General features: G+C 39.1%; 1 protein-coding gene across 1 annotated transcript in view; it reads right to left on the reverse strand.

Moving 5' to 3' along the window:
- Positions 1–2,173: 2,173 nt before the first annotated feature.
- LOC122189874 (CKLF-like MARVEL transmembrane domain-containing protein 8) overlaps positions 2,174–21,672 on the reverse strand; it is a 36,485-nt gene continuing 16,986 nt past the window's right edge. Inside the window, exons 2-4 of the mRNA XM_042889352.1 lie at positions 10,111–10,284; positions 5,606–5,722; positions 2,174–2,939 (exon numbers count right to left, since the gene is read on the reverse strand). Of these exons, the coding sequence (XP_042745286.1) occupies positions 2,856–2,939; positions 5,606–5,722; positions 10,111–10,284 (375 nt within the window). The 3' untranslated portion in view covers positions 2,174–2,855. The remainder of the gene's footprint in view (positions 2,940–5,605; positions 5,723–10,110; positions 10,285–21,672) is intronic.

Here is a 21,672-nt window from a genome sequence, read left to right on the forward strand (position 1 = left end):
GATGATGATGACACACCAACAACTCTTTAATTAATGAAATTTGATGGCCAAAAGTTAACAGCAAATATCCTTGCTCTCTAGCACCTCACATGTCTATGTGAGTGCCTCAGATCTTTTAGAGATACCGTTTGTGTGGAACACATTATTTACAATGACAAATAATTTTATTTTGCAAGTTCTCTGATGGTTTTTTTTTTTCTCAATTCTTCTCAGTATCTCTGTGTTAAGAATTTTGCTAATGATTTCATCGGTTCCCAGATGTACTTTCAAAAAAAGCTTCTTCCTATCTTATGAACACAAAGAAATGTCTACAGCCAAAAATCTTCCAAATACTGCTTTATGATAAACTACTGCTACGTTATCTTCTTTATCAATATGAGAACATACGAAAACATGGATCATAGTTGGCAAGTCAGTATTTAAGACTAATGCACCTGGAACAATCAGATAACCTTTTGGAAGCTTTTACCTTTCATTAGGCCTGAAATAGAAGCAGCAACCTTCAGAAGTAATTCTCAGCCTTACTGATCCCTCCAACTTTAACTAGATATTCAGATTGCTTGAAAAACAGTTGGTAGCTGCAGAAGAGATGAGAAATAAGATGAGAAATAGCATACAAAGTAAGATGGCTATCCTTCTTAAGAACAAAGCAGATTAAGTTATGATTTGTGAAACAAAGAAAGCCAAAGATAAAACAAATTCCCACCTAGTACTTTCAAAAATCCAGCAGAATTACAAATTTAATTCCCAGACTTGTCTTTGGGAGACATTCTGCACATCTTCCCTTGAGAATTAGGGCTGAAGATGCTGAGAGGACGTATTTTGCCAAAAGCATTCCCTAACCTACAACTGTATGTTTTTGTCTTTCATTCTTGGGTTTACTCTAACACGTAGTGGCTGTTTTCTAACACACAATTTACACAGTAGTTTTAGGTATAATGGATAAAATGTATTACTCTCTCTAAGCTCATCTCTGTCTTTGTACCTCTATCCACAAGTGTTGTTTGGGCTATGATGTTAGACCAGCCCATCACAGTTATCATGAAACATTTATGCAAACACAGCCATGTTCTTTGAACTTAGATATGTACATCAAATATCATTCAAGAAAGAATTTTTCTTACTTCTCAAGCATTTTCACAGATGGAAAATCACTCATGAGATTTTAATTTTGGCTGTTCCTTGTCACATTTACTCAGTTGACATTTGTATCATTTTTCGGCCTTTGATTCTTTTCCAGCAATGGAAAAGAGCATATGGAACTTTAATGACACATTTTGTCTGTGTAGATAAAATGCATAGTTGGTAGCCCTTCTTCATTCTCAGAACTGGATGATATTAGTAAGCAGGAGACAGCTTGACCTTTGTTATGCAGGCCAGATGCAATTTGCAGACAAATATAGGTATTTAAATAATATCTTGGCTTCCCTTGTATTGAAATTCTGTGACTCTGACAGATAATCAAGAACAAAACCAGGAGATTGGGAACAGAATTAGCTGGCTGCTGATAAATCTTCCTAGCTGCAGGGTGTGCACATAAGGAAGCACACCCCATTTATTCACAGGGAAAAACAAAGAAGATTTTCAAGCAGTGAGATTTCTCTACTACCAAATATATAGTGCAACAAAGTTTTTGAAGACTGGAAAAGCCCAAATCCCCTTAGTGCAAGAATAAGGGGTTTACCAGCAGTCTTTTTTACTAGCAGAAAACTTTAAATAATCACAAAATAATCACAGTCTTGCTCTTTACATAATTCCTGGAAGAGATTCCTTAGGTAATTTGTATTTGAAAGTCATTTGCAAAGGTATTTGTCTTGGAAGTCATAACCTTCCATCACACTTCTGCATAACTCAAAGATATTTAAATATGAGTCAAATTAAAAACTTGATTTGTTAAACTAACAACTCACAAATGAGGCTAGTAAAAATGGAATGAGTGAGGAAATCCTTTGTTTCTACTACTAGGGTCTTGACATTTCTTCTATGGATTTAATCTTCATGTCATTTGATAGCATTTTGAGGCCTACATTTTCAGTACTACAAACTAACAAACTAGCCTCAGTCCTCAGAGAAGCAAGAATTATTACCTTTAGTACATATTTTATGATATTTTCTGTATGTTAAACATTGAGCATTAAAGGTCTGTTGTCTAGAATTGTGCCTTGGAATCTGCTAGATTTGAGAAACCTGTTAAGATAATGTGCTTCATACATACAACTTCTTCAGCAAGCTGTAAGTCTATGTTGTTAATAGGCTTCAAAACCAAACTCATGATTAAAATAGGCTACTGGAATATGTAAACTGACACAACCATCACAATTCTTAATAGCACATATCTGCCTCTGAAAAACAGACAAAATAAGCAAACTGCTGCTCCCTGCTTACAAAACATTCAAAACTGGCTCAATTATTTATTTCTCTTTAAAGCTTTTTGGTATTTTTCTTTTTCACCAGGTCACTTTGTATACATATAATATCAATCTTACTTTTGATTTGTAGCATTCGTTATCAAAAGTACACAGGTGACATTTAAAAAGTTAAATTTACAAAACTGGCACATAATCTGAGTGAAGTTTATTAAAGGTTTAGTTATAACATCTATACAATGTCTAGAAAAATACCGTGTTAATTTTAAAAGAAGCAGTATGAAATTTTATTATACAGTACAAAGTCAGTGTTAGATGTCACTAAATATGATATTATATTATAAATATTCATTTTAATCTAAGTTTAAATATATTTCTTCAATTACAACAGAAATGTTCCAGAAGATCTAATTCTTGTTCCAAGCTTCCATCAAGAAGAGTATAATCCTCAAGACGTTTTATTCTACAGAATTCATTTTAACACAATTTTTACTGCAAAGTTCTTGATCGCCACGATATAAAGCTAAAATATGTATTTCCAGCATAGCAGGAGGTAACCACAAAGGCAAAGAACTGTGGAGAGAAGAGTAAAAATGAATGTCAGAAAAATATTTGAGAGCGTTCTCATTCATTTGAAAAATTAATGATGGTATTTGGATAAAAGCAGCAGAATTGCTAAAATAGTGGTCTCTGGCCTTCTTGTACTTGGGTTGCCATTGCAGTCAACCTCGTTTAAATAAACTTTGTGTAGGAATATGGGCCTAGAAGCAGCTAAAATATAGACTATTTCAACACTTATCTCCACATCATATTGCCTCAGAAGGGATCCTACAGACTGGATGCCCACCAACCCTATACTTGCAGCTTTTAACTTCAGTTGTTTGTAAAGACCAAGCAACACTGTGAGCTCAAACTAATGCCCCCACATTGCAGCTGCTGCTGCATTCCAGGAGCTGCCTGAAGGCCACCTGTGCCTCAGTGTGGCACACTGCGCATCCAGAGAGGTCATTTAGAGCAAACCTAAATTCAAAATTCAGGCCCAGGCATATTCTCAAATGATAGTAATTCCAGTAGTCCTCTATTAATGAATTTATTTCTCAGTGCAGAGAGTGGCAGCAACCTCATTAAGATATCACTACGTTATCAGAAAGTGACTGCAGAAGAAGTCTTCTATAGCAGGCTAGATTTATTTTATATTTGAAGATTTTTAGGAACTACAGAATATCAGTGGTGTTTGAATTCCTTACTGCATATGCAGCCAGAAGCAAAAGAACAGCTGTGAACTATTTCAGTTATACTGATAAAGTCCAATTCAATGCCAGTGGTTAAGTTCCTGCTAATCACTGCATGTTGTTCAAAATAGCTTATGATAAGACCAGAATGTTTTGTGCTGGTAACTGAACGAAATAAAGCTGACATTGCAAACAGGGCAAACACTACTTTTCTTGGAGTTTGGCAGTGGTAGGGACAAGAGGGAACAAAAACAAGTTACAGTAAGGGAAATTTCAATTAGATATTAGCAAAGAAAAAAAAAATCACTGTGAGAGAAATCAAATATGGCAATGTGGCCTTGAGGCATTTTGGAAAATCCATCCTCAGAAATGCTCAAAACTCAAACAGACAAGGCCCTGAGCAACCTGGTGCAAGCTAACCCTGTGCTGGGGGAGGAGAGGTTGGACCAGATGATCTCCAGAGGTCCCTTCCAGCCTAAATATATTTTATGATTCTAGTAACACTTCTCGCTTCTCTCACTGGCCCAGGTAGGCACTGCAGTTCTGAGAGCAAGGCACTACCAGGCATATACACAAGGCAGTAAACTGAGCCTTCCAAAGATTTTGGGTGAGCCTTATCTCATGTAAATTCAATCCGTGGCACAAAAATTTGTAGATGATGATATAAAACCTGGTAACAATAGAAAATTCTAACATTCTCCTTACCAAAAGAATGTTATTTCTTAGAAACTAAAACCTCCATCCAAAATCTTCCCAGTAGAGAAAAGATATCGGAGATGGATGATTTGCTAAACTCTCACAAACATATGTCCATGAAACACTTAATGTGTACAGAGAGCACTATTAAACTACATTTAATAGTTTATTTAGACAGTGCATTAGATGAACATTATTAGGGGGTATTAGAAGAGATTCCAAATATCCCATGAGCATTGGTGCATTTTGCATAAAGCATGAGTCAGCATGGAAGATTATCGAGCAGCAAGTGAGCTCCTGTCAACACCACTGGCTGAGAAGCAGATCAATAATTACAAACTGCCAAGAGGTGAAGATCCTGAACACCACTGAAGTGACAGGGACATAGTTACATCATTCCCAAGATAAAAACAGAGCAGGTGTTCAGGTCTCTGTGTTCATCTCTGTGTAAAATAAGCTTCAGGCAGAAGATAGAATTTGTGAATAGTCCAGAAAGGACAACTGCAGATGCATTAACCATCAGCAAAGTAGCTGTAATTCAGAGTTACTCCAATACAATTGAATTTGACTGCTGTTACCAAAATGAGCAAAGTTCTTCTGCAACTCCTTTAACTTAGCTAGAGAATACCTTCACCTAATCTGGTCCTTATAAAATTAAAAAAAAAATGTTTTTTTTTACCCACTTTGAATGCCTTGGACTTCCAAATCTAAGTAGAAAGTCAGTAATGTCAAAAACAGTTGGAAGTTACATGATTTTTCAAGTGTTGCCCAAGATTATCAAAAGGTGAGCTTGGAAGTCACTGTAGAAATGGTGGCACCATTTCAAGGCCTTCCCACAGTGCTCTGTGCATGGCTCAGCCAACAGAAATTAAATGCACTTTAACCACATCAGTGCAAAGTCAGCTGGGTTAGTTTAAGCTGCTTTGGAAATTGTGTACTGAAGTAACTGAAGTGCACTGAGTGCACTGAAGTAACTTTGTGTTCACCCAATTTGTTCACTCTGAGGTAGAGGCCGTAACTTCTGCTAGAAAGCTAGTAATGAATGGAGGCAGGGAGGGGGAAAACAGTCTGATCTTAAAACCATTACAGCTTTTGCAGCTGTGACTGTCATCTCCTGGTTGAATTCCTAGTTGCCTTCAAAACCTACAAACTAAATTACAGTTATCAGTAGATTTTGTGTGAGTCTCTACTGCAATCTGCAGCTTTTTGAAATCCAGAATGTGTGCATTTCAACCCTCACATCCAGGCAGGCGCTGTTTGGTATCACTTTGTTAAACATACAACTGTGACTGAAACAAAAAATGAACTCACTGAAGAAGCTGCCCAACTGTTGTAATTGTGACTGTCCAGTTCTTTGGTGACTGAAGATGCATCTACAATGGCGGCAATGAGGTACAAAATGAAGGCACTCCCATTAAAACACAGACCCTGTTGAAAAAGAAAATCAAATTAGCAATTCATATGCAAAAACAGTTGTTACCATTTTCTGTTCCAACATTACAAAAATCTCCTCTGAAACACAATGTGCGCATCCAATGTACGCACAAAATGTGATTCTCGATGATTTTACCCTCTTTTAACTTCCTCTCTGTAAGATTAGAATTTAATTGCTTATTCTTAATATTCATGAACGTTAGAGCACATTTTGGACCAATTGCTCGTTCCATCAAACTAAATACTGAAAAGTTTAATTTAAAGCCAGGTACTCTGATTTTCCAAAATTGAAAACAGGTACACAGATTGCTTATCGCAAGCTAAATATTAGGCAGAAAGAATATGAGACTACATGAAAGACAAACAAACAAACAAAACCCAACCCCCCATCTGCAATATTTATGGAACTTCCACAACTTTGTCTTCACTTTTGAAGGAAATAAAGTGGGTACAATTTTTTTGGTGAGTATTCTTTCACCATTCAGTAATTTTCCCTTCTGCCTGTTTCTGAGAGAAGAAAAAGCAAACAAACCACAACATAAAACGAAGGAGGAGAACACTCTGAAAGGACTACCTGGGTCATTGAAAGACCCATCTGTGGCAGACACTGCATTTTTTCTTCCCAGGAAAAGAGTGAATGTCTCAGGGAATCTATGCTCATTACTATGAATGAAGCAAAGCAGATGACCTTCATCTTACATAAAACTACAGAGAATAATCAAGGACAGTTTATTCTGGTTTTGCATGTCAGAGACAACAGGAGGGCGAACATCTGAGAAAAGGCAAACAAAAAGGTATGCGTTTATTTTTCTTTAAGTAAGTAACTTGAATACTTTGACATTAATTACTCATTGCTTATTGGAATTAGTAACTGAATTTAGACAAAGCCCTAGTGTTGTACATGGTCCCCTCCGTTCAGCTTCTGGCTCTATGTTTGCACCTCACAGCATCACACACATATCATAAGCCTTAACTCTTTTGTCCCAGTTGTCTCTAAATGATGCAGAGTGGTGCAGCTCCAACTTATTCATTTCCATGGTGTGACCCAGTAGATGCTGGGGATGTACCTCAATTGTTCATGACTGAATTCACCAATCATGAACTCTGTCACGATCTAAAAAAAAGGAGAGAAATTCAGAAGGCACCCGTGTCTGTCTCACCAACTCCCTCAGTGCACCAAAACACAGGTCAGCACATTGGAGTGATTGGTGTGGGAGCTCCTCACCTCCTTCTCCTTTGCTTCAGAAAGACCTCAATTCCGACTCGGTGGAGCCTGGCTCACTGCCCCACATTCTAATGACAGACAGGGTTCAAACCTTCCTGAAGGGAAGCCATTCCCCAGAAACTTGCTTTCTCAGCTACGAGCCCTTCCAGAGAGCAGCATGCTGTGCTGTCATCTGTTATCCACTCAGTTTATGAGAGGTCTGACCAAATTCATGCAAGCTGCAGAGAATTCACATTCTCCTGTGGTTTTAAGTCCTTGCAGCTTCAGGACATTTGGAAAAGACCCACCTACCTGCATTTCTGCAGAGAACACAGGGCAGTGCCTCAGCACTCAGCTGAAGCCCAGCACAGGGGACTTGAGGTTTTATTCACACACTTGTGAGTGGCTTTTATCTCGCCTGTAGCAGCTCATCTAATAAAATATAGTATCTCCTTGTACAAATCACCTCTTCTATCTAGGTATTACAGTAATAAAATATCAAACAGTCAATTTTAGGATAGGGTGCCAAAAAGTGGAAAGCACAACTTCTGCAGTGCACTGATTTTCCAACTTCAAACTTGATTGCCTAGAATATTTGTTGTTGTTATTTTTAAATTTCCCGTTCCAAAAAGACTCAATTACCTTGGAAAGCTACAAATCCCTGCAATATCTTGTCATGTAGAAAAAAAAGCACATAATTTTTTAGAAGTGCTGCTTTGGGAAATAACACTGCTAGGGAAGATGGAATGCAATGCAAGCTGATTGGGCCGTTTACTGCCAATATATTACTCAAACCAAATGGTTCATGCTAAATTACCATCTGCTTCTTAAATTCAGATCTACCCAATTTTAAAAGCTTCCATTGATTGTTTTAGCAAAGAACTGGCCCTGTTAAGCAGAGTCACTTCTGAAGCACATCCTTTGGGTTAATTTGCAGTAAAGTAACTGCATCTTAAGCAATTTGGTAACGTGCTTAACCTGCAAAAACCCGGTTTGTGGCAGGGAAGTCCAGATGTAACTTTGGATACTGCATACAACAGGCACAGTTTTAGCTAACTGTTGCCTAAGGAGGAAGAACAATAATTAGCAAAGACCAATACTTTGGGGAATGGGGAGAAGGTGGCTGTAAACTCTCTGAAAAGGTGTGACATTCAAGAGGTGTGTGTCACGCCCTCCTGCATGGGAACTGCTGAGTCACAGCCTGAACCTCTGATTGATCACCTGAGGTGAGCACTGAGTCAGCCAGAGGAGCACAGCAATTTACCTGTGCTGCAGGAAGGGGTGGAGCCAGGCTGCATCCCTCCTAGACCTATTTAAGAGCTGGCTACCAGTGGGGAAGGATCTCTTCTGGAGATTGCCTCTGCTGGTGTTTTGTAGGTGAGCCCAGCATAAGGGTAAGCTTTCCATTTATTCTCTTTTGTTATCATTGTCCACTTTGCCTAACTCTCTTGATTATATTGTGATTGTAACATCTTGATATCTATTGATTATACACCTCCTCAATGAAAACATTAAAAACATCTTTCTGAACACGTTGGCCAGCCAGGAGTGGCAGAGGTTCAATTCACAGGCTGCTCCCAATAGCTCTTTCAATACCTCAGGGCAAAAGAAGCTGAAATCCAAGCGTCTTTAGTTTGTTTTGCATTTTCTCTTCAAATTATCTTGTACCACAGAGGGAGAGTACCTTTTGGACCTACAGTACTTTTTGGACCTACATTTGGGTGATCTTATCTACCATACATTTGGAACTCAGAGCAAGAAATATACTCAGTTTCAAGCAGAAATTAATCAAGAACTGCAGCTTGTCTGCCACACAGATCAGGGGCAACTCATTTACTTGCAGCTGTTGCCTGGTAATAGTGTTGAACTGATAAAAGAAGGGTAATAACTAAAATTGTAACAAAATGGATACAAAGATGTTTTTCCTTTTGAATGTACTTTACTTACACTTAATGGAATCGGGAAGAAAAAAAAAACAACGCACACTTCTAACCATACCCAGACACATTACTGCTGTAATTGAAATAATCCAACATTTCTATAGCGTTGTTATAGCCTTCAAGGTAATTGCTGGTCGTGAAACTTGAAAACAGAGAAGCTATCTGAGCATAATCCTTGTTGCTGTTATTAGTAATTGCTATAGCTAGCTATTTATTACAGCAACAAAAGGGAAGGTGAAAAGTGTACTCAATTTTAGTCACATACACTGTTTGCAGCATAGAAGTCAAATATATTTTATCATAAAAACAGCAGAATTCTCACTAATAGCCCTTATCTAGTAGAAAAAGAGAGAAAAGCAGTATTTCACTGTATCAAACAAATGCAAAACCAAATTTATGTTATTTGCTGTATGGGTTACAAATAGCCAGTTGGCTTATGTGACAATGACATTTAGAATCTATTCTCTTGAAAATCAGCATGTTATGAAAATCACACAAATATATAACACTCATTTGTGTAACTAGCAGGATTTCTTTAAATAACAAAACTTAGACCTGAATTTCAAATACCTGTGAATTTTTTCTCCAATTACATTAGTTGTTCACCTAATTTTCATATAGTCTTGAGCTAAAAGCAAAGGGTTATGTGGCAGGTATTTTACATACATATAACACTAATAATTTACAGCACCATTTTCACTCTAGCTGTATATGGCTAGTGAGACTGCTGCTTCCTCTCTAAGCAACATTTTATTTTCACTTAGCAGAGGAAGACTTAAGATCCGTGCTTTAAGAAGCTTTAAGATCCGTGGTACCATTTCCAACTCATGGTGTTGATTCCTGTAGGGATTCCCACTGTTTAAGCCATACAACTGAGTCTGTTAGCTCAAACGCAGTGACAGATTCATTCTTTGTGGGATGTAATCACTAAAGGGTGAAAAATGGGCCACTGTGCATAAATATGAGTCACACACATTATTAAAAATCAAGTCACTAAATCGATCGATGAACAGAACAGTGAAACATCACAAGAAAAGTACTTTAAAAGGGTAGTACTGTCTGAGTAGAATGAAGGTTAAACACTGCAGGGATGCAGAGACAGAAATTAGGGGAAACAACTGCAAAAAGCACCAGTACGATTGGGTAACTGCAGCTGTAGGATATGTAGGATAATATGCAGTATTTTATTCTCTTCACAACCCAGCAAATCCAAAACAACAATGAGCAGATGTATTTACCACTGTGGTCCATGGCACCTGGGGGATCCTGGTGTAGGTCATGGTCATGTAGATGATCAGAAAGAAGACAGTGAGGACCCAGTAAAACACAGCTACAAACATCACCCAGCCAAAGGCTGGATATAGGAAGTATTCTGTTCCAGCGATCAGAGTCCACACCAGCAGCCCTAATATCTGCAAAATTATGGAGAAGAAAGAAATCAGTTACACAGTCTTAGACTTCTTATATTTGTGCTAGGTCAAAGAACACCACCACTGCCAACCACATAGTCATCTCATGAGCCGAGCTGGGGTGCTGTACTGATCTAACTACATACAACAGTAATCTAACAAAAAGGAAGAACAAATAAAACTGGTTTTGCTGCACCAGGAGGTTGCAAAAAGAAGGGCAGAAACGATGCATCTCAGTTTTGACTTAGCCCACCTTTCTCTATTATGAGACCATACCTGTGGTGGTTTTACAGCTAGATCTCAAAAGTATTGCTCATTTTAAATAATATTTAAAAAACAGAGAAAACATCATAGATAACTGTGTTTGAATTCTAGCCTGCTAGCTTACATGCATTACTCTGCAGTCAGCAAGAAGCCTATGAAGGACTGCTGGGACCTTCAGGTCCCACCTGCTACAATCATGGGTAACCAAGCACTTGGGGTCTAGGTCAAAATGGTCCATAAAACAGAAACTGTGTGGAGTGTCAAGCACTACAGATGTAAAACAAGTCTCAGAACCTTATAATAGAGGGAGCAGTACAGTATCAACAGCCACCTGTAATGCTCTGCTGGACCAGGTTGGGTATATTATTGTATGCCACAGTTCTTGAAGCATTTCCAAAGTGATCGGCCATAAGAAGCAGAAATCCTAATCCATCAGTACAGGGAAAAGAACCTTTCCTCTTGATCCTGAACCTGGCAATCTGTTCACGTCTGACTCAAACAAAATACATCAGCCGGGGATTTTAACATGCAATCTTCTGCTTCCTCTAGGGTTAGCTGATCTCCAGTGCATTAAGGGAGATGCAAACAAATCAGAAGCCAAATGGATGACAAAGAGATTTGCCAAGGGGAGAAAAGCTGTGTGTTTTACAAGGTCTCCAGAGATTATGAAATATTAAATAATTTTTTATTTTAAACCTTTCATATATTTATATATTTAAAAGCATTTTACTGCAATCTGTCTTGGGAACTAAAATCCTTTTGTTTGAAATAAGGCTCACCTCTTTTCGCTATCTGGACTACGGTGAAATTGCCTAGCAGAGATAAGTGAGAGGAAGACAAAATTGAAGAAAACAGCACTTATTAAACAGACAACATCCAGAGCAAAACAGACTAGGAAACCTTCCATGTCAATATCTTGTCTCTGGCAGTGGTTAGTGACAGATGCCTGAAAAAGTACATAAGAATAGATGACACGGCAGTAGCATTTCCGTGGTCTGTCTCCCAGGCTTTCAGGAACCTGTTGTGGAGAGCCTTCCTGAGCCAAAGTGATATCCTTGTAGCCCTTGGGAGGGCAGTTCTGCCATAGCTCCATCTGCATCAGCGCTGGCCCCATTCCCACGTAACTTGTTGGCCATGGTACCATTTACTCTGCAATTGCAGAATTCTGCATGTATTCATAACGATACATTTCTAAACATTACATACGAGATAAAACTATCCCGTTAAACAAGAGTTTACTACAACCTGTCCTGCTAACTTTTAGCAGCTGACACCTATTTACTTTGTCTTCAGTTCATCTTCCAAACTGCCAGACAAACAAAAATCAGCCTTCAGTTTGTTGTCTTGGGCATTCACAGTATATTCCCACATAATATTCCTATTTTCATCCACTTCTACACCATGTACTCCTAAAAGAACCACAAAACTGTACAATCTTTTTGTCTTTTTTATAGAAAAAAAACCCACAAAATGGTATTTTAAGAATTTTAATTTCTTTCACCATTTTTTTCCAGCTTAGCAATATCTGGAGCACAAATTTTATGGGGAGTGACTGAGAGAACTGGGATTGTTCAGTCTGGAGAAGAGGAGGCTCAGGGGAGACCTGATAGATTTGATGCACTACAGCTGGCTTGGGCTGGGCTAACAATTCCCAGTTCATTCCAGATACCAGGTGAGGGCAGCATTGCCTCACAAGAACAGTTCTGCTGGCATTAACAGGATAGTCTAAAATACAAAGTTACCGGCTCAGCAATGCTTCTGACAGTTCACTCTAATTCTAGTTCCATTCCAACCACATTTCACTAATAGCAGCAATTCGGTTAATAATGCCTTAAATTACACAAACTATACATGATTAGATTAAAAACCAACTCAATTTTAGTGCAGCAACTGCTTTCAGATTATACAATCTTGATAGGCCATTTAGCTCACAAAATGCCCTTTTCTTGCAATACAAAGATGCTTCCTGTTGTGCCCATGCTCATTAACCCAAATTTAAATTCATTATCCATAAATTATATCAATGAATAATTGGTCTCATGCTTAATAAACAGCTATTAAAGACAGATTTATCCTCTCTCTGAGTTGCCGGTACAACACCATCAACGGAAACTTGGGAGACAAAGAAAACAGAGAAATGTAACGTCATTAAACACCTAAGAACAACAGTGTGGGTTCTGAGTGAGCTTTAAAAACAGCCAGATAACTTCAGTAGAGCAGTATAGCAGATAACTAACTTCATCACAAATGAGATTGGTCAGAACACCTCAGCATAGGCAACGATTATTTCTGAAAATGGTAAAAACTTTGCAAGCAGCAAGTTATTAAAAAAGAAAATTCCAAAGTTACACGAGACCACTAAAGCTACACAACTGCACAGTGCAACTATTCAGACTGTGGACCACAGCAGTGGTGGCATTCTCAGTTAACTTTCCTCCAGCAAAACTCTAACTTGTGATTACTCTCTGTCTTTCAAGAATACTTTAATATTGAAACGGCTGTACATCTTGCTTGTATCTCAAAGAACTGCTTTTAATGTGTGTTTGTAGCTCGCCTGCGTCAATGGCAGACCAATCTGTCTAAGCAACTGAGATGCACCATGGGTTTCTCAGATTTATATTCTTTACCAGTTCTTGGTTCATATGCAGCGTAACTTTGATGGGTTGCATATTAGAGTGCCCCTGACATTTTCAGTTAGATCCAGATAGTCTTACCGCATATTACTGGAGCTGACAGGCTGAAATAATATTTCAGATTTCTTGATTAGATCTGAAAAGGTCAGACCAGCTCATGGTCAACAATTCACTCTCTGTGTAGTTAAATGATATGGCAAACAGTTTTATTGCTGATGTAAACACATGCAATAAATTGATTTAAAGTTCACGCTGGCCGACAGTACCTACAAAATACCTTAGGTGTCAAAGGAACAGAGACAGCTAGACAAGTCTTTCATTATTAGCTTGTCTTTTCAGCATGTTAAATAGTGAGATCGCTTCTGTGGTGTAAAAGCCTGTCTCCTAGTGTTTTGATTGTCCCTTACATTACATGTTTGCTGTTCAACAGATCAGTACAAAGTGGATGACACTCGTGCATCTGATGGAACCGAGAATACCACTTCTGCTGATTTAGTAACGAGCCTCCCTGCTGGGAATAAGGGCTATGGCTACATCCAAATGGCATCCAAATCAGCTCCTAGTGCACAGAACGTGGCAAATGAGTGACAGGTAAGCAACACTGTAAAGCAGAGACCAGCTGCAGTACCTGAGAATGCTCACAGCCACTCAGTGTGTACACAACTAGCTTCATGGCTACAGACTGGCCAGAAGACAAGGAGACCTCCATTCAGCAACTGGGAAAGGCCCAGATCTCATAATGCTACAATGGATTGCTAATAGCTAAATGTTTCATTTACTGACCGGTCAGAATATGCTTATCTAGAGTTATAGGAGCATACTGTGATGCTGTCAAAAAGACTTTGAGAAAAGGAAGAACAAACATCAAGAAGAAAGAAGAAAACAATGCATGTGGCAGCTGATGGCAGGGGTTGCTGGCTTATGAGGCTAGCGGGGCTTCTGCAGCTGGGTCTGATATTTCAGGTTGGGTAGGAGATAAGGATTTTACTCATCAGTAAATCATAAAGGCAAACAGTTTTCCCTTGTTCATTGCAGTCTATGATTTCACCTTGGATATCTCTTTTGTAATTATTTGGCTACCAGTTGCCCAGGTATCTCCATTACTGCATTAATATGTCAAATCTACTAATGCATACTTCAGCAGTTGGCAGACACCATAAAAAGGAAATAATTCTGTAGCAAAGTCCAATATTATTGAGCGTGCAAGTTTAAAATTAGATGCTTAATTGCATATTCAAACTCTTAAATAAGTGCCATAATTTATCTGCAGTGCTAAGAACTTCAGAAGTATCAGACCACATAGAGATATGAAAAACAGAGGCTTTGTAGCCTAGCAGATGAGATGCATCTCGTCTCATGTTGCTGGTACAAGCAAGCAAGTAAGAAATAAGAGTGAGCTTCGATCTGTGCATCCGGTTTCGCTTTCAGAAGCAGCCTGAAAACTGCAGAACTGAATGTGTACTTGCAAACTATATTCTAAAAGCCCATGATGTTTTCTGTGACACTGTTCTGGTGATGTTAATGTTGCAAAATCTGCAGTGTTCATCCTGACTGGTTAACACAGTAACACAGTTACAACAGCATATGCATCCCTTTCAAAGAAAAAAGAAGGCTCACTGTGGTAGAACTGGCAGGGAGAAAAACCCAAGGCCTGTCTCATTTCATGAAGTAAAAACTATGTGGCATGCTTGCCTGAAGCTTTCTGTATTTATCCTAGAGATGCTTTCCAAGACCATTTTGGTTAGCTGTATGCCTAAGTATTGTAGGATTTATGCAGCATTGCTACTGGCTGAGATGGAAATGACGGGAGAAGGAGAGATGTGCATTTGCAGAAACAGTTTTCTTCCATACTCAAGGCACCTAAATATGGACAGGCTCCAGCAAACAGAAAGCAAGACGTCTTGCATCTCCTTCCTAAGAAAGCAGATTTACTACCAGAACAAAGAGAAACCATTCTATATTACTGCACATCTTTATTTCACTCTTAAATCACAATCTAGGAGCTACCTCAGCAGCCTATGAATGTCTCACCCTCAGCCTTTTCTTCCCTAGGCTACTCTCAGCCTGCAAAAAAAAAACCAACCAGGGAGTCTGCAAGCAAGGAGAGCACAAACACTTCTCGCACACCAAAATGAAGGATCGGATACCCTGACTCAAACTGTCCCAGAAGGGAGGTAGGGTGAAAAGATAATGAAAGAGAAAAAAAGAAGGAGAAAAAAGGGTATTCCTTCCCTATTGTTCCTGTAAAATATAGCCAGGACAGTCAGTTATCATAATAGGAAGATTTATTTGCCCTATACTTGATGGATGCAGAATGATTTTTTTTCTTCTTGCTAAGACTACATGAAATAAGTGTTTGCACTGCATTTAAATAATCTCTTTAATTGGGACTTTTGAGCTCCCACACAATACATGAAGCCATATCCATCAATTTTGTCCACTGCCACTAGAGGGAGAAAAGCCACTGCTTTTGTAGAAAAACGTTTCATGATCCCTCATGCGTTCCAGATGACCACTGGCAGCGGGCGATTGATTTCCCTGCCCAAGAATCACCTGCCCAAAGATAAAGAATGGTGGTGGGGAAGAGATGGAGCAAGACACCGAAATTACTCTCAGTGCCCCCTAATACTAAGGGTGCCATTTGCATACAGTACCCAAACGCAGCAGCCTGGAAGTGTGCTCTCAAATAAAGCCAAGAGCTTGGTTGAGTCATATGGAACAGTATGACAAAGCTTTCAGTCAATTAGAGAGCATGACTTTGATGAATTAGAGAGAATGACTTTGATAGTTTAATTCCATACTGACCATGATGCACACAACAACAAAACCAAATGTAAATTCAGCTACAAACTACTCAAAATGGGGCTCATTTATTTGTTTTACTTAAAGAAAAAAAGAAAAAAAAACAACACTTGTATTTTAAAATCATATTTTAGAGTCCATGAAGGAAGAAAGACTAAGAAAAAAATATGGTGAAAGTATACGAATAGTAGATAAATGAAATTCCTGTCCAGACTAAAGTACAGCTCAACAATCGCTTTAGCTTAATGCTGGCAAATCTTGTTTTGTGTTCAGTCAGAAGAAAAGGTGACTCATATTTGGCTACATTTTAGAGAAATGCAAGAGCCTTGCTGAACTACCTTTGAAATGTCAAGCCCATGTTAATTCTTGTACTTTGTAATAATCTAAGCAATACACTGTCTTAGCCTGACTTATGTCTCTGTTTCAGTTGCAAGCACTTTTTTAACATGAAACACTACATCAGGTTGACATCAGCCAGTCACTGCCCTTCTTGTTACTGATAACATCGCACTGGAAGTATTTATTTTGCTGAGATCTCCTCAGTGAAGGAAAGGTCTGAAGTCCACCCAGGCTGTCTTCTTTTGTGACAGCTCTGTGCAATAAACTGCGCTTCTATAGACAAAAATCCTTTGAATTCCTATAGTTTCACAGGTTGTACATCAAATGAAAACAGGCTGCTGTGTTTCTGTTGAGAGTTTTTCAGGGCTTGTCATTCCTAACAGAATTCAGAAAGCCACAGTTCTTGCAGAAACATCCAAGTGGTCATAATGGACACACACAGAGAGTATTTTATGATTAATGAAGTACCGCTCTTAGCATCAAACTCGGCCTTAGCATTGGAACTCTCTCCTATGTTTGAAAATGTTTCTATTCATAACAAAAAGGTGGAAAATTGAGTCCCTTCTAAAGAAATTTCTGAAAACTGTCAGATTAGTTTTAATATTATTTTTACGCAATCTTCAAATTTTCTGTCACACTTTTGGCTCCATAGCAGCAACAGCAAGCACCCCTTGTGAAAGTGAGGGCTTGAAATGCTGGCAACACTCACCATTACTGGAAAGTAGAAATCTCTCACAGAGTTGTTTTTTAGGACAGCTTTCACTAGAAAGGAAATCATGGGAGGTGGAAAGTGTCCAAACATGCTCCAGAAGTATGTTTTCCCTACAGTGAACTCTTACTTAGGAGCTTAGTCCAAACCTTCCTACAAACCACACAGAAAACCTGTAGATCCAGGATTGAAATTGTTTAAACTCATGCTCACTGGAGAAGATTTCATTCAATAGGGAGGATGGGATGGTCATTTCGGAGTGAGAACTCAAAGACCTTCAAGAACAGACAGACAGAACTCTAATGGCTTTCCCACAGCTCCAAACAGCAAGGAAGTCTTCCCTCAGTAGCTCCAATTCCCTAGGAAAGAGCCCCAAACCACCTTCATCTACAGGACAAGGGCCAGACCTGCTCACACCTGAGTCAGTAGAGAAGAGCCAGTTCTGATAATTAGTATATGATGCTCATTAGCCAGATCAGTCACATGGTGAAGATGTACTTACTTAGCTAAAGCATGTGTAAATAAAGATATGGGATTGACATTACAGCATGAGGGTGAGCCACCTTGCAAGAGTGCCCAAGAAACTGTAAAGTCTCACTGGGAAGAACTGCGAGAGGGAAGCACACACTGGCTGGCACATAAAGCATCAAGTTGGAAACACTTTTCTGAACAGAATGGGTGTTGCTATGCTGCAGCACTTACTGGGCATAAAATCAATAGGACCTCAGCACACCCCGATTTAATGTTGATTTAAGATGCCAACTCAGATGAATAAATCACATGGCACTCCTGTTCTCACATTCATAGATGAGATCACTGACTCTGCTGCAACTCATCAACTCATATATGAAGAACCTTCTACAATATGGTGCTACAGCTCACTGCAACCAACAGCTGAGGAAAAGAACTCAGGAGGGGCAGAGTAAAGAAATTGTCCTGTCCATCCCAGCAGCATACTACAATACCGAGCTCTTGCTTCATCTGAGAAACATGCAAGGAATGTGTGAGACTGGAGCTAGCGCCGCTCATGCAGACCAAAAAGAAAGAGTGAATGAAAACAACTGAAGATGTTCTCTGGAAAACACATCCCATCCCATAACCATCAAATTTGTGCAAATAAAAAAGGGTTTGCTACATTTACCAATACATTTTTTTTTTTGTGGAAAAATTATTGGAGGCAGGATAGTGAATATTCATAAATAGACAAAACAAAAAATTGAGCTTGGGTTATAATTTTTTTCCATGTGATCAAAAAAAAGCAAAAAAAAAAAAGAAAGCATTAGAAACTGTTAGAAATGGAATAGAATAACAAAAACTCTAACAAATAGTACACCTCACTGTTCTTTACAAATCAGTAGTGTACCTGCACATTGGAAATGTTCTGCTGATACAGGCTGGTTTAGCAGTAGGGATCAGTATTTAAGTTTAAGGACCAATATACTAGTTTAGCAAAAGGAATCAATGAGTGCTTGTTCTAAAACTTTCCATTGTAACTGCTTGGTGTGTGAACAGCCTTATTTTTCTCATTGATTCTGCTTCACAGGAGCACTGGAGTCACAATAGACTACTTTTATCTTTGCTGGTACATGGACTTCTTCCTTGGATTTCACATATATTGTTTTGAATTAGAGTGCACTACGATAGAAAGTTGCTCATATGGCCTAAGAAGTAATGGAAATTTGCCAAACTGGGGAAAAACAGCAAAAGGCCAGCCAAATGTCACTGTGATGAAGCTGATAGAGAAATAAAGGGGAGGAAGAAGTTGGTCGTATGGTTACCTTAGATACAACTGTGCATGCCCAGAAGGATACTGGCATATATTATTGAGTTCTTGCAAAAGAAAGAATATGTATGTCAATGTATTATATTTGTATGTCTTAACTGTTTAAATGTAGAACTTGAACTCTGTGAGCGCGTGCTTGATTTGTTGTCTCCTGGTACATATCGTGAGGAATAAGGGAATACCACTTTCTAACACTACACTGAAGTCAGAGAGTTTTCTTCCCAGATTTCAGATGACACTGTTCATCCCTCTCTCCCATTTCTAAAATAATTCAGTAGGCTTAAGCAAGGCACCAAGAATGGCTCCTGCAAGAAATGAAATTTAAAGCTGGAAAAAGATGACTTCTGATTTTCTGTTCGAGACAGAAGGAGGATGTGACAGAAGTCTGCAGTGCTGGGTGGCATAAAGGGAGCAAGGAGTGGGTTAGGCCTCACAACAGAAGAAGCAGCCAGCTAAACTATCAGACAGAAAGCTGAAAAAACAAGCAGAAGTAAGTGGTATTGCAAATAAAACAGAAAACAAGCAAAATAACACAACCCAACAGTAACAAAAAAACAAAATCTGATAAATAGCCAAATTGTGGAATTCACTGTCACAGGATACAATGGAAATCAGAAATAAGAGAGTTTTAGAAAACATACAAACTCCTAGAAGCCAGACTAGCCCATGGCCATTACCTGTATACATGACATTCAACACACAGCTCTCAGCTCTGGAAATTCCTAAATGCACAACTTGTCAGAAGCCAGTAAACTACCATGGAAGGCTCTTGCTCTGTGAGCTCCCCTTCTCACACTCCCTCATAGGTTTCCAATATTACTGATTATTAGAGACAGATTAGCAGATCAAACAGCCCAATGATCCTATCCATTACAACCACCATGATGCGCTGCTGGTTTAATTGGCCTTACTTCCCTGCAGGATACCCTGGCAACTGAGTGCTGGAAGCTGCAGAAGTTTTGGCAGACTAGGATGAGACAGCCACACAACACATCAACACGTTTTTTCTAATGCAGGGCTATGAGGAATGACCTCACACACCAGCAAAAAAACTGGCCTGAAAGATACCTTTACCAAATCTATCTTCTCAGCAGAACTCTGGTTGATCATTAACAAGTCATTAAAATGTGTACAAAGCATAAAGATTGGTCCATGTCCCAGGGCACTTTCCACATTAAAGGCTTTAAGGTTTTTGTGGGCTGCATTTGGGAGCACACATCTGCTTACCAGCTGCCTACCAATGCCTGTAAATCCCACCTTAACACTTATGTTTTGCCTGAGGAATGACACACACAGAGTTTATATAGGTAATGCACTTTGCCATGCATTACACATGCATTAATTAACTTGTAACATCCTTGCTAGCTATCATTTTATCTATAGAAGCAGCCAGGTCTTTGAAGACAATGCTCCTTTATTTGACAAAAATACATTTTTATGCAGGAGACAGCATGATGGATCTTTCCCAGGTCAGTCAGGAGAAAGACCGGAGGTCAGCTTCTCTCCTCAGGCACACAGAGGTGTTGCATTTGACCGGCAATGCACTGCTTCGTGCTATCAGCCGCTCCATCAGTGGCACGGTTTAATGCAAAAATAAAGAGGGGTGGTGCAAAACCTTACTGCAGACAAGCAGCCTGCCTTAAAAAGCACTTACTTCTTTAGAAGGGCAGTCGGTGAAACAGTGGGAAGGCAATGACCTCCACAGTGCTTAATCTCTAAACCTGACCTCGGCCAAGGAGACTGCCTGGCCTCCTCTCCAGCAATCATGATAGATGGGAATAAAAGGGAAGGCGCTGCTCCCTCTTCCTGTATGGCACCACCTTCACGTCCATGAGAAACACCTTCCTATTGTTCACCAATGCCTCTGATGTGAAATTCACCTTTTACAGTCTGCGCAGCTTCCTGACAGTGCTGGGAGAAGCGGTGCTGCTAGGGCCAATGCCACGGGCTGCAGCTGACGGCATCGCGCGTCTCCAGGCATTGTTCACTGCAATTCCTGCCGTGCTTTGCCCTTCAGCAGCAGACACGAAAAAATGTAAGAGTATATTAGATCCAAACACGAAAGGATTTGCTTTTTCAGGTGCTCTAGGAGGGAATTTTCACTTGGTGATGTTTTTGAGTATGAACTTCAAAGTTCTAAAGCCAAACAGTCACAAAGAAACACACACTACTGGAAGGGACTGATATTCCTCTGTTTCCTAAAAGTTCCTTTTGTGCTTCTTAAGAAACAGCACACTTGATGATCCAAACACCTTCAGTTTTAAAACTAGCAAATAAGTGCCATGCTTTGATCATTTTTTCTTTCTAAAACTCCTGTTATAAGTCATCAGAATAGGCAAAACAACAAGGTTAAGTGTTCTTGTATTTAACATGCAAATATTAATGCATTTTGGAGCTCTGAGTAGAAGCTGTAGCTGATTTCTCTGAGGAATAACGTTCACAAATAGGTCTTTTAAATTGCCCTGGTCCCATACAAGCAGTACAGAAGGAAAAACGCAGCTCATGTGAGCCATGGGGATAATTCATGGAGCTGATTTCTCACAAGTTCTATCATCAAATCCGTGTGACGCCTGACTCCAAGTTTAAAACATCTCCATGCTGATTTTAATTTAAAAATATCTCTGTACGAAATTATAGATATTACAGATTTGAGAGCTGACATCAGTAGCAAACATCAAGTACTTACATGGAAGAAGTTAAAACAGCCTTGCAGGGTTTCCTTGCTACAATTTAAGGTTCAAAACAAACCTAAGCACAAAAACTGGGACACCGTACTGTCACGTTGTTTTTTAATTCCTGTTTTGAGATTTGAAGTTGAGATTAGACAAGGCAGGGAATTTCTGCGGATGCAAAATCTCATC

This window comes from Lagopus leucura, unplaced genomic scaffold (genome assembly GCF_019238085.1).
Source record: "Lagopus leucura isolate 7727_CA_CO unplaced genomic scaffold, USGS_WTPT01 Super-Scaffold_100157, whole genome shotgun sequence".
NCBI lineage: Eukaryota > Metazoa > Chordata > Aves > Galliformes > Phasianidae > Lagopus > Lagopus leucura.